Source organism: Megascapheus bottae, chromosome 4 (genome assembly GCF_031878675.1).
Source record: "Megascapheus bottae isolate mThoBot1 chromosome 4, mThoBot2.hap1, whole genome shotgun sequence".
Taxonomy (NCBI): domain Eukaryota; kingdom Metazoa; phylum Chordata; class Mammalia; order Rodentia; family Geomyidae; genus Megascapheus; species Megascapheus bottae.
In genome coordinates this window covers 48,111,654-48,125,571 of record NC_143512.1, presented here as the reverse complement: position 1 = coordinate 48,125,571, position 13,918 = coordinate 48,111,654, and the positions used below count along the sequence as shown (strand labels likewise).

The 13,918-nt window shown below is 41.6% G+C and overlaps 1 protein-coding gene and 1 long non-coding RNA gene across 6 annotated transcripts in view; one reads left to right on the top strand and one right to left on the bottom strand.

Moving 5' to 3' along the window:
- LOC150064417 (uncharacterized) overlaps positions 1-4,267 on the top strand; it is a 32,422-nt gene extending 28,155 nt beyond the window's left edge. For all 3 annotated transcript variants that reach the window (XR_016535260.1, XR_016535259.1, XR_016535261.1), the window contains 2 exons: positions 1,323-1,432; positions 4,011-4,267. This is a non-coding gene — a long non-coding RNA (uncharacterized LOC150064417). The remainder of the gene's footprint in view (positions 1-1,322; positions 1,433-4,010) is intronic.
- Positions 1-13,918, bottom strand: part of Iqgap2 (IQ motif containing GTPase activating protein 2) — a 225,315-nt gene that overhangs the window by 115,792 nt on the left and 95,605 nt on the right. For all 3 annotated transcript variants that reach the window (XM_090331852.1, XM_090331850.1, XM_090331853.1), the window contains 2 exons: positions 12,060-12,216; positions 1,350-1,427 (listed from right to left, as the gene is read on the bottom strand). In XM_090331852.1, the coding sequence (XP_090187978.1) occupies positions 1,350-1,427; positions 12,060-12,216 (235 nt within the window). The remainder of the gene's footprint in view (positions 1-1,349; positions 1,428-12,059; positions 12,217-13,918) is intronic.

Below are 13,918 nucleotides of genomic sequence, written 5' to 3'. Positions count from 1 at the left end.
AAGAAATCTCCATCAGTGTGTCTTCCTATCCCCCAAAGAGATGGATCAGGCTGTTTTATTCAACACTGTATCTCTAGTAAGTCACACGAGGGTGAACAGAAGCTAACTACTTAGTACTGACTGATAAATGAAGGAACTCGGGGCAATCACATACATACTACTCTCAAAATGACAAAATTATAGCAATGAAGAGTGTATTATTACTGCTTCTCTAAATTTTTATTTTATGGATATGTGAAAACAAAAGCACACATAAGCATTTTAAAACCCATTTAATAGACTTAACAAGGCGGATTGCCAGTGACAGGGTTAGGGAAGGATTCTACATAAAAGACCACTTCTCAGCTAAGTGCCAGAAGCTCACACTTATTATCCTAGTTACTCAAGAGGCTGAGATATGAGAATGATTTAATGCCAGCCCAGGCATACCAATCTATGAGATTCTTATCCCTAACTATCCAGCAAAAATCCAGAAGTGAAAAGCCAAGCAAAATCTCAAGGCCCTGAGTTCAGGCCCCAGGACTGGCACAAAAAAAAGACTACTTCTTTGGTTGTGATAGTTCTTGATTGTGGTAGTGGCCATACAAATTCATTCATGGGATACAACTACACAAAACCACACACTCATTAATCATAAACAAATGGACCTACAACAAGGACCTAAGTAAGGCCTGTAGTCTAGAATTCTTCACCTAACCAGTGTCAATTTAGTATAACATCCCAGTTATCAGAGGCATTGCGGGGAGCTGGGCGGGTGGGAGCGGGGAGACACCAAGGAAAGCAGCCACACAGATGCACTATTTTTGCAACTTCCTGTGATTCTATAATCCTTTCAAAATGGGCTTCAGAAATCGCTCTGCCATGCCTATCAAATGTAATTTCCTCATTTCCTTCGACTTTAACAAGCACTGAGTATACTGAATGAACTTTACTTGGGAGATCTATTTCAGGAGCAAGAGCTACAATCCAGGTGTCTTTAAAATGTAAAGTAATACTATTATTTTTATAATAATAACTTATAATAGTCATTCAGTAGCAGCAATACAAGACTTTGTCATTTCAAGTATAAACAACAACCCAACAAGAAGCATTGACGATCTTAATTATCTACTTGCTAACGCTTGTTTGATCTTGTTTTGCATCTATACCATGTGGCCAGTCTGTTCTCAAGCTCTGCCCATCCCTTTCTGAGTTCCTGCCATGTGTTTCTGTAACCCTTCTAGAGCTTTCTTTAGTTCTCCTAGTTCCTGCTCCTCCATTAGCAAAGCTTAGTGGACCAAACCTTTTTTTCATAGTAAGGTGTCTGCCTTCTTTCTCCCCAGATTTGGAGCTGGTACATGAAGACTTACCTTTGGTAGGCCAATGGACTCCATGGCTCGTAACCACTGGACCGTGTTGTCGGTGTGTCGAAAATGAAGGCCAGACTTCTAAGGTAAGAACAGGAGGGAAAAGGTAAAAAGTGAGACACTTCTTCTAAGAACTTTATTGTATCTCCAAGATGCTTAATTGTATTTTTGCAAGAATAGTTACTGTTTCCATAAAACAAAAAGACTAGTGTGTAGCTCAGCAACATTCTAGCCACCTGTGGTGGGGCATGCCAGTTTCCATAGTTCACACACTTACCTAATTTCACACACATAATTTTGAACGTGAATTTCCAATATCATTCAGTGTCTAGCATATGCCTTAGGATATTCTAGGAGACATGTGTATGTGAATAGGTTTGCATGCACATTGCATGCACATGCAAGCACAGACATACTTGGCTATTATGGCTAAGAAGCTTTGCAATTTCTGGAAAAGCAGAATGTTTTAGAAGACTAAAGATTTCCTTTTATAGACCATGAAAATATATTTCCTAGGAAAGCACAAAGTGAAAACACAAATAATTCCATAAACAGATCCAATTTGTGTATATATTCCTTAGAACGCAACCATAATTATGGTCTTGTATAAGAAGCAAATTCTAATAGAAAATTCTCAGTGTGCGCTGGTATTGGGTGCTATCTCTGGCTTTCTTGCTCAAGATCACTTAAGTCGCACTTCTACTTCTGGCTTATTGGTGGTTAGTTGAAGATAAAAGTCTCAGGGATTGGGCCAGGAGTTTGGCCTAGTGGTTAAAGTGCTTGCCTAGCATGCATGAAGACCCGGGTTCGATTCCTCGGTACCACATACACAGAAAAAAGCCGGGAGTGGTGCTGAGGCTCAAGTGGTAGAGCTCTAACCTTGAGAAAACCCAAGGACAGTGCTCAGGCCCTGAGCTCAAGCCCAGGACTAGCAAAAAAAAAAAAAAAAAAAAGTCTCAGGGACTTTCCTACCCAGGCTGGCTGGCTTTGAACTGTGACCCTCATATCTCAGCTTCCTGAGTTGCTAGTAAGATGGCCCATGAGCCACTGGTGTCTGCAGCAGAAATGTTTTTTTTTTTTTTTTTTTTTTTTTTGCCAGTCCTGGGCTTGAGCTCAGGGCCTGAGCACTGTCCTTGGACTTTCTCAAGGCTAGAGCTCTACCACTTGAGCCTCAGCACCACTCCTGGCTTTTTTTCTATGTATGTGGTACCGAGGAATCCAACCCAGGGCTTCATGCATGCTAGGCAAGCACTTTAACCACTAGGCCAAACTCCCGCCCCCCCCCCCTTTTTTTTTTTTGCCAGTCCTGGGCTTGAGCTCAGGGCCTGAGCACTGTCCTTGGACTTTCTCAAGGCTAGAGCTCTTGAGCCTCAGCACCACTTCCAGCTTTTTACTATTATGTGGTACTGAGGAATCGAACCTGGGTCTTCATGCATGCTAGGCAAATACTTTAACCACTACGCCAAACTCTCGGCCCCAGCAGAAATGGTTTACAAGACATTTTTCGGTAGGATAAATATACTCTTTCAATGTGTGTCATCCACTAGCATAAAAGGCATTAAACTGATCTCGCATTATTCATTAATTAGATGTATTTACTTTATACTTGTTATTTACTTTATATTTACTTTAAAATAAATGAACAAAAACCATACCTATAGCCAGACACTGGTGGCTCACTTAGTGGCTCACTATGTCGGATGCTGAGATCTGAGGAAAAGGTTCAAAACCAGGTAGGAATGTCCATAAGATTTTTCAATTATCTACCAAATAACTGAAATAACTGGAAGTGGAGCCAGTGGTAGAGTGCTAGTCTTGAGCACAACAGTTCAGGAACAGTTGCCTAAGACCTGTGTTTGAGCCCCAGGACCAACATGTATTGCCCCCTCCCCCACACACATACACTTATAAAGTAACTATAGCCAGTTCCAGCATATAACTAATATTCAACAGTAGATAATCACATTCAAGACATCTAGCTCTTCCCACCTCATTTTAACTTCTACAACCTCAGTTAATTAAATAAAGTCTTTTCACTGCTGTTAGAATTATTAAAATATAAGCAAATTAGCACTTGATAAATGTTTATGCTTTTTGGATAGTGGTCACTATCTGCAATCTGATTATGCATTTCAAGTACTTTGTAGAAATTATAATTTTCCCAGTACTCTGCAAAGTAATTACCATTTTCTGCTATTTAAAGATGAGGAAGGAAGTGGCACTGTGGCTAAGGTGATTGAGTGCTAACCTTGAGCTGAAAAGCTCAAGGACAGCGCCCGGACCCAGAGTTCAAGTCCCATGACTGACAAAAAAAAGGAGTAAATTATAACCTAATTTACAGTGTCTTACATTCCTATTCTTTGCCAAGAGTGATAGAATTCTTTGCCTAGTGATAGAATGCTTGCCTAGCATGCACAAAGACCCTGGTTCAATTCCTCTGTACCACATAGATAGAAAAAAGCCAGAAGGGATGCTGTGGCTCAAGTGGTAGAGCTCTAGCCTTGAGAAAGCTCCAGGACAGCGCCTAGGCCATGAGTTCAAGCGCCAGGACTGGCAAAAAAAAAATGAGGAAAAGGGGGAGAAGAAAGGAGGAAGTAGTTGTCAGTGTCTCAGCTAGAATTTCAGAGCAGGTCTATATTTATCTGTAACCCTTTTCTATGCTAGTGTCCCCCACCTTTGGGAAGAACCTGGGGCCTAATGATTGTTTTCAGAAGAAATAAATGGAGGAGGAAGACAAATGAGAAGAGATAGAAGATAATACCAGGAAGAGGGGCAGAGCATACTAGGAGCATGGAGGATCTGGCTCCCAGACCCTGTGACTGGAGAAGTCTCTGGTACATCTCTGAACAGATGAGGATGTGTCTTATCCACGACCTGTGCCTGTCTGCTTGTACTGATCATTTTGTATGGCTAAAGAAGAGCAAAGGAAAGGTAAGAAAAGGTTTTTCTATCCAGGCACTGATGGCTCACACCTCTAATTCTAGCTGCTCAGAAAGCTGAGATCTGTTAAGGCCAGTGGCTCATGTCTGTAATCTTAGCTATTAAGGAGGCTAAAATTGGAGGATTATGGTTTGAAATCAATCCAGGCAGCAAAGTCCATGGGACTCTTATCTCCAAAAAAATCTACTGACCTTGGTTATCTCATATTGTTACAGTATTTTACCTTGTTATCTGATATATTGTATATATGCTTATTTGGTTAGGATAGGAAAGGGGAGAGAACAAGATGAGGGGTGGGGGTGGAGGGAGGGAAATGGGGACCAAGACATGTGAAAGGGTATCAATGTTTGTGAAGTGATACACCTTCTATCTGGTGAATATAATGTAACCCTTCTATTAATTACAATAAAAATATACGAAAAAAATCTACTGAGTTCAAGCCATAGTACCAGCAAGAAAAGAAATGTTCCCATCTGAGAGTTAACTACTAGGCCATTGTATTTGAGTATCTATAGCCTAATCAATAACAGGGAGAGAAAAAGCAATAATCAGACAAGGCCAATATAAGCACTGAGGGAAATAGTAGAAATAATCTTTAATCAAATCTGAAAGAAGACAAATATGAAGACCCTCCATATCATAAAGTAATTAAAAGTCTTACATGCAAAATAACTAGGATATGAGGCATTCCAGTTTTTAAACTGGCCCTTATGTTGTTCAATCCTTATGAGAATAACCCAGCAGGTAGAAGCCCAGCTCAAGGATGAGCCCTTCACGTCTCCCAGTGGTTTCACAGATGCACATTCCTTTTTAGAATCCAGGAAATTAAAGAAACCTAATCTGGTTGGACTGAATGTGTGTATCTGGAGTCTTTAGTGGACTTTAACAATCCCAGATCATGAAACCATGACACCTCTATATGTTCAGTGGCCTTCTTAGCTACTAAGTCCTGGAGAAAGTTACAGAGCTTCCAGGAACTGGACTCCACCCTCACCAAATGCTTCTCTGGAAATAAAAAGAAAGTACTTAGTTACAAAGTGTGGCAAAGAATGTAACAAAGGTCAACTATTATGATCATTGCACTATAATATCTGCATTTGTAACTCTTATTTACTTTCAAGGTCAGAAAAAGGCCTAGTGCTTCCTGTGTGAGGAACTGAAGGACTTGATTTCTGTAGTAAATCAGATGACATGTCATTTCCAATACCTGGAAAGGCTGGCTTCTCTATTCTACCATCCAAGATTGTATAATTGCAAAATATACTTTGGTGAGTTAGTCTCTTGATTTGTGTTTAGTGGCTTCAATTAGAATGAAAACATTTTTCTAAACAGGCTCAATACATTTATCTTTTAGAGACTCTAATATTTCGCCAGTCCCACATGTTTATTAGCCTAGATGGCACAGCCACAATCATATTTATCCAAGAAAGGGTTTTGTTCATCTATGTAACTCCCTTTAATTTCACATGGAAACTAATTCCTTCTTTCTTTTAATTTCATATAGACAGTACATGCCAATTTTCTACTGTTGAGCTGTTTTACCACCAGCCAACAAGGTTAACTAGTTTATGTGGCACTGATAAGGAATTATGAAAGTTATCTCTGGATGCCAACTTTTTACATATTAGCATGAGAGCGCTGAGGAATGAGGGTAGTACCTTAGACTCCAACAAGGAGAGCCCTACTTGGTTTGTTTAATGGAAGTGGGAGTTGAGGGTAAGAGTGGAGAAGACCCTGGAGTTACTCTAAGTTGCCAGCTCTGGGTTAAGGCTCCTTTGCAGAACCACCACCTCCAAGTCCTAATAGCCTGGTCATCTGATCTCACACTGTGGCTCAAAGCTACCACCATGCCCAACGCTCACTGAGCTCTTTTATCTCTTGGGCACTGGGCCAGGTGCCTTGTAGGGATGACCATGTCTGTTCTTCATATTATCTCTACAAAAGTAGATATTAGGCCCACTTCACAGGTGAGGAGACTGAAGCTCAAAAAGGCAGTTAGTAGAAATTCTGGATAAAGCTTACATTGCCAACTGCTATGTCTAATGTCTTTTTTATTTACAAATCATCTGAATATTTGCCATATTTTTATTACATGCCTACAATTTGTAGGAAACTGTCTGGGACTTATTATTATTATTATTATTATTATTATTATTATTATTATTTCTTCCCCTTTTCCTCCTCTTCCGCCTCTTCCTCCTCCTCCTTTTAAAATCTTCAGGCTTTTCAGGCTACTTTCCTTTCTCCTGTCAATTTCAGCCTTCCTGGAAAGGCTCCCTCGATGTTTCGAATGTGGCTCCCTCAAATTCACATTGGCCACTGGCTGGTTACCTAGACAGAAAAAGCCCTCGTGGAGCTCTGTGTCCAGGCTCCCTGCACAGCAGCAATGGATATGTCTAAAGCACACACACTGCTCTGTTTATATTTCACTACTACGTCCACTCAGGTGACCTGACCGTCCTCTGGGTGGCCACCATGCCCCTAATGCCATCTTGCCTTCCCTCTTGCTACTTCCACTGTTCCTTGTCACAGCTACTTAGCTCTGGAGGTGTAGCTAAGTTCTTATCTTCCTGAAATCTCACTATCTGACATGTTAGAATGTTCTTCCCACTTCCTACCCTACTTTCCCAGTCCCAGAGTCAACTCCTCACATCCCATGCCTGCCATTGCTGTCTGTCAATAATGCTGGATGCCAGCTTTCCTTCACACACCCATCACAAGTCACAACCCTTTTTTTTTTTTTGGTGGGTCATGGGGCTTGAACTCTGGGCCTGGGCACTGTCCCTGAGCTCTTCAGGTGAAGGCTACCACCCTGTCCTTGATCCACAGCCCCACTTCCCATTTTCTAGTGATTAATTGAAGATAAGAGTCTCATGGTTGGGCCGGGAGATTGGCCGAGTGTTAGAGTGCTTTGCCTAGGATGCACGAAGACCCGGGTTTGATTCCTCAGTACCACATATATAGAAAAAAGCCAGAGGTGGTGCTGAGGCTCAAGTGGTAGAGCTCTAGTCTTGAGAAAGTCCAAGGACAGTGCTCAGGCTCTGAGCTCAAGCCCAGGACTGGCCAAAAAAAAAAAAAAAAGAGTCTCATGGCTTTGTAGTGCCCGGGCTTATGGCTTTGAACCGCAATCCTTAGATCTCATCCTCCTGAGTAGTTAGGATTACAGGCTTGAGCTACCGTACCCAGCTTACAAGTCACAACTCTTAAGGTCTGCCTCTTTAGCTACAAACACAATAACATTAGGACCATTCTGCTATTCCAGCTTAGAACAATGCCTGGCATATTACAGGGGTTGGTATAAATGAATGTATTCTTTATCTGACATCCTTCAGATCAGAAGTGTTTCAGATTTCAAAAGTTTTGGAATTTTAGAGTATTTGCATGGATTTTACTGGTTGAGGCTACACAGGGAAGTGCATGTCTCCAATCCCAGGACTCATTAGGTGAAGGCAGGAAGATCGTGAGTTCCAGCCAGCCTAAGCTAGATAACAAGACCCTGGGGAAAAAAAAACCAAAACCAAAAAACAAGCATTTTATAAGCTGAACAGTTCTAATTTTTCAATCTAAAATCTAAAAATGCTTAAGAATCCAAATCATTTTGAGCAGTCAGTGCTCAAGATTTCAGATTTTAGAGCATTTCCAATTTCTGATTTTCACATTACGATGGTAATCTATGTATTTCTACCATGGTATAATCTATTCCTTTCTCAATAATTTGGTCGTGATTTATTCTATGAGTGCTTATTAGAGTAATGTTCCCAAGTCTTAGTAGTACCTAAACTAAGAATCTCTCACAGGTAGATTATTAGCATTAGAACGTCTTGGGACCCAGGCCAGAGGATCTTGCCTGGGTGGAGGCCAAGGCACAGGTTTTATACACCAGGTGGCCTTGCCGGAGACCTGAGTGGTACACTTAGAGGAAGACTGTCGGTCTCTACCTAAGTGCCTAAGTATCTACCAAAGCAGAGAAGTTAGAAAACAAGGAAGGCTTTTGCATATTGGAAACTTACTGTTCTCCATCCCCTTACCTAACTCTTTCCCAAGCACCTGCCATGCTCCAGCCCCTGCAACATTCCCTGAAGACAGAGCAGAGAGGGCACACATGCCTCTTGTCCACAATCTTCCTGCTGCCACATGTGCAAGGAAGACAATGCTGGTTTTAGGTACTCTTGGCATGGTCACGTGCTCAGACCTTAGCTACCATACCTAGGAACTTTCTAACTCAATTTAGGAGTTAGAAGGAACAGGGCTTACATTGCTTGGCCAACAACAACAACAACAAAAAGATGGGGGTAACTGCAAATAATTATTTGCCAATTGATAGATATTGGTGCCAAAGGCTGTGTCCTTTAGGGCTCAGGGACACAGCCTTGCCTTGGGGACACTGTGTCCAACAGGAGGGATATATTTTACTGTTGCAGCCACAACACATCCTGTAGCAAGAGCCTAAGTTCACTAACTCATTGTTTCCAGATGGCATTTCAAGGGCTGGGCCCAGGCTGTTGCTCATTCTCTTTCTCAATATCTCTGCTTCAGTCCCATGATTTAGGAGTCCTTGGAAAGGGCCATGTGATATGTTAGCTCTGAAGAACACAACAAATTCACTAAGGTTGGTCTCTATTCATATTTGGATAAGAAATGAAAAAGCCCTAAAATAATTATTTTCATTTTTATATTTTAGTCCTATTATCTTTAAGTAGTTTAACAAAGGAGTAGCCATTTTAACAAAGCATTCATAAATGTATGTATTCAGAAGCTTACAAATACATCTTGATTAATGTCACTCTTTTCCACATTCACACCCATCTCTCCTCTCCCCACCTCTTCTCTCTTCTTAATTTTGTAGGCTATCCATTGGATTTTAACTGCATTCCCCATCTCTTCTCCTCTTCATTTGCCTACCCCTTCCCCGCTGACCGCACCCCACCCACAGAGTTCAGCAAAATAAGACAAGTAAAATAAAAATTTACAATGACATAACAAACTACTAAAAAAATTTCTATCCAGAATACTGGGCACTTTCAGTGGCTTAATAAAAGTAGAGAAAAAGCTCTGGTCTCCAGGGACTACACGGAAGGGTGGATTCCATTGGTCCTGTGTTTTTCTGGCAGCTCGGCAGCATGGAGGAGCTCCCACGCCACAGCTGGCAACAACCTCCCTCCTTCTGCCACCTCCCTTCCCTCTGGCCCTCACCCAGCATGGCATGTGTGTAGCCCAGGCTTCCAGGGGCTGGCCGGGTGGGGTGGGGGAATGCCATACAGAATGCTACAGAATGCTTTTCTCTCTCTGTGTGGCTTTGCTCAGGGGTGTCATCACCTGTCTGAGTCTTACAGGTATTTTGTTTCATAGTAAGGCCTTGAGAGTATTAGGTCCCCTTTCAGATCCATCCCCAAGAGAAGCTGATTTTTTTTTTTTTGTCAATTGTGGGGCTTGAACTCTGGGCCTGGGTGTTGACCCTGACCTCTTCAGCTCAAGGCTACCTCCCTACCCCTTGAGCCACAGCACCACTTCCGGTATTCTAGTGGTTAATTGGAGATAAGAGTCACATGGATTTTAGTGCCCAGGCTGGCCTTGAATCAATATCCTAAGATCTCAGCCTCCTGAGTAGTTAGGATTACAGGCATGAGTCACCATGCCCAGCTGATGTTCATTTTAAGCACGAAATTTGATGCCAAGAGGAGAAAGCTCCCGGCTCAAGTTGCCTTGGGGACACTGTCATAAGAGTCCAGAGATGACCTAGAAGGAGACTTGGATGTTCAAGGTCTTGGATGTCCAAAAGGAGAACAGAACCAGCTCCCAAAATTAAAGAAAAAAATCTCTAGTTTCTCCTTCCAGGGCAGTCCAGCACCACGCCCAACTATACTTTATCAGCAAACCCATGAGCACAAATAGACCAAGATCTTGATAACAACTATGGCACAAACTTGTGCTTTTGTTTCCAGGTGATGAACATGGTCCCCAAGGAGATCTGTCAAGTGACTATCTACTGTTGAGCCTTAATAATTATATGAACAGTTGATCAGAATTCATTATACATATTTATAATGTTCTCTAAAACATATTTTCCACTTATTCTATTTCAATTATCTTCCATATTGTCTCTCAGACTGTAAGAGAAACAATATTTACTGTAAGATAAGTAATTTTTAAAAACTTGCAGATAAAATATATTGATATAAAGCCAGGCACCAATGATACATACCTGTAACCCTGACTACTCTGGAGGCTGAGATTTGAGGATTGTTATTTGAAGCTAGCCCAGGCAGTAACGTCAAAGAGACCTTTACTTCTAGTTTACCATCAAAAAAAAAAAAAAAGCTGAAAGTAGAGCTGTAGGTCAAATGGTACAGTTCCACCCTTGAGCCCAAAAGCTAAAAAACAGCAGTCAGGCTCTGAGGTTGAACTCCCAGTATTGGTGTATACACACACACACACACACACACACACACACATACACATCCCTGATATAATGAGCTAAATATGAGCTGAGGGTGAAGCTCATTGGTGGGACATTTGCCATGTATATGCAAGATTCTAGATTTGATCATTAGCACCATAAATCAACAAAACCAGCAATTGCCACCACAACCCTTAAATGCATGAGGAAAATAAAATCAAGTGTTGAGGCGGCTTTACAACTCTCGGTCTCTAGTAGACAAGAGATCACACATTCCAGAACAGAACCCCATTCCCTTCTAAAGAGACGTCCCTAATGCAGAAGCCTTGCAGGCTGGTGTCCATGTTTCCCTCTCTTAACTTTTTAGTGGAAAATTTCAAACATAAAAAGAGGAGGCAATGTGATACAACAAATTCCTATGTACCATCATCCAACTTCAGTATGTATGATCTCAAGGCCAGTACTGTATCATCTTGTATATTTTCTCTCAATTAGGTTAAAGCAAAATAATATTTCATCTGTGAAATTATGAAACATCTCTGTAAGAGATCAGGGCTTTTGTGAATTTATTATTATTTTATTCATGCCCTCCCGCAGTTCCTTCTGAATTTAAATAATAGTAGGGTTTGGTAGTAGTGTTAGGCATAAAACCATTCAAAATACAAAAAGGTTAGTTTCACTTTGTCAGAAACTGCAAATGCAAAATTCTTACTTGAACATTATATATTCTATTCAATTTACCTCACAGACCTTAATTCTTTAGGCCCACGGTTCAAGTCTCAGCTGGGTATTTTCTTCCTTGATGAGAACGTAAGAAATAATAAACTGTGTGGGTAGTTTAAGAAAAAAAAAGGCATGGGGCCAGGAGTTTATCCTAGTGATAGTGTGCTTGCCTAGCATGCACAAAGACCCAGGTTCAATTCTTCAGTACCACATACATAGAAAAAAGCCAGAAATGGTGCTGAGGCTCAAGTGATAGAGCTCTAGCCTTGAGAAAGCCCAAGGACAGTGCCCAGGCCCTGAGTTCAAGGCCCAGGAATGGCAAAAAAAGAAAAAAAAAGGCATCCCATGTTCCCACTTTTACATTTACTGGCCATCAATTAAAATCACAAATGACTTCTTGAAAGGAAAGATGAAGGAGGGATAAGGAAATCCCAAACATCAGAGGTGTATTGGCCTGGGTCAGGAAATAGAAACACTGCTTTTTAAAAAACTGATGCAGCCTCAGGAATGACTGCTAACAAGCTCCCAGACCAAGAAACCCGCTCTCCCAAATCATTATACAAACAGTAGCAGTAAAAAGAGGGCAAGAAAGGAAATGAGCTATCAAACTTATACTTTTAGCTAGAAGCCTAAACCAATTAGCTTCTGCTTACCTTGTAACGTGTTTGCTCCACATCATAGATCTTTTTCTCTGATACCATTTTTGGGGCAAAGAACTTGGCCAACTTTGCAAGATAAACTCCATTCCGGAGTCCTTCTTCCAGTTCAGTGGTTGGGGGCAATTCTTCAACTAAGCAGACTTCCATCCACCTAAAAAGAATTGAAAGCCTTAAAGTGATTCCAGTTGGGTAACTTGATGTAAATGGAGACATTAAGAAAGCACAACCCCAAATGTCTTTAGGTTTCAGGACAGGGACGACCACAGGGGATAAAAGCCCAGGGCCACCACCCTCACCACAGCACTTCATCTCTATTTGAATCTCTGCCAACCCTCTTCCATGCCAAGGAAGGAAGAAGGCCAAACCATTTTGTATGGGTGGAATTCATTCTGCTGACATTAAAGAAAATATAATTCTCAGTTTATGAGCCTTCAGCAGAGGCAATTTAGTAGGGGTTGTGCCTTTGGGGACAAACACAGTCCAAAGTACTGGAAATTCAGCAGTCGTGTCAGCTCAGACAGGAGTATCAGAAAAGGCAGCAAGGCAGGGAAAGTTCTAAGAGATCACTCAGTCTTTGAACAACATTCATTCCTTTCCCCCAAACCAGAAATGTATTAAATATACTTGCCTTTGGGAGAAAAATACAGCATCTACTGGATTCTCAAAAAAATGTTTTAGAGGTCAATTAAGTCTTAGGACATTGTGCTAGGATTTTAAGATGGCAGCACAGAGGTCATGCATGGCTAAAGGACAGAGAGTGGGAGAGAAACCAAGCTAGTTCACATTTCACACTAGAGTCAGCAGAATCTGCCAGAGTCATGAGGGGAATACTCTGCTGATCCATTCTTGAGTAATTATCACCTATGGTAATACGTGAAAGGCAGGTGTGCAGTTCTCAGGGGGAACTTCCCCCTCCCTGCCACCTAGGTACTGAGTTCCATACACATCCAAAGCTTGGTATAAGTACTCTTACCTCCCACATATACTCACACACAGCCCACCTGGAGATCATTCACATCCTGGGGTCCCCTCACCACCAGGGAGACAGTGGAGCATGGTGAGACAATTCTAACAGTGTATCCTGATTTAAGATGCCAGCACTTGAAACACCCTAACTGCTGTGGATCTGGATGCTATCTTGCAAAGAGCTGGTGGGTTCTTAATAAGTACAAAGGAGGTATTGACTACTGAAGAGGCAATATAAAAATGGAATATATCAGGAAAATATGAACATAGCCTCATGTTTGAAGAACACTAAATACAACTGATTTTCCAGTATGCTTGAGACCCTGGGCTTGATCTTAACAACGTATGTATACATACATATATGCACACAAATACTCATACATATGAATATATTTGTATAGAAAATCTAGAAGACACTGTCAATCCAAGGAAAACCCAGAGAACTGTGTGTTAGGGAGAACCGGTGTTCACTGCCACACATCAAAGCATAAGAAAAAATTTGGAAATGAAGAGTGGGCAGTGGGTAAACACTGGGGAAACCAAGGAAATAGCAAGAAGGATGGGGGATGGCTGAACTCAGCCTAGTGATTGACAGCAAGAGAGTTCACAGGCAGCTGAGCAAAGCCAAGGGATTAAAAAAAAAGATGGCAGACTAGTGGAAGAAACCAAGAAGGCTTTGGGCTTTGTGGGGTCACGGGAAGAAGAGAGGCTGGGTATCAGCAATGAAGCAGGGCTCCAGAACTCCTACATCTGTTGCCTTAGGAAGCAGGGAGCTCCTGGCAGCTTCACAGAAGAGGCGTGACATGCTGACAGCAGTAATTACATCCAATTAATCTGTATAATGGATGTCTGGAGACACTGCTGAGGGGCTGGATTAGAGGAAAAGA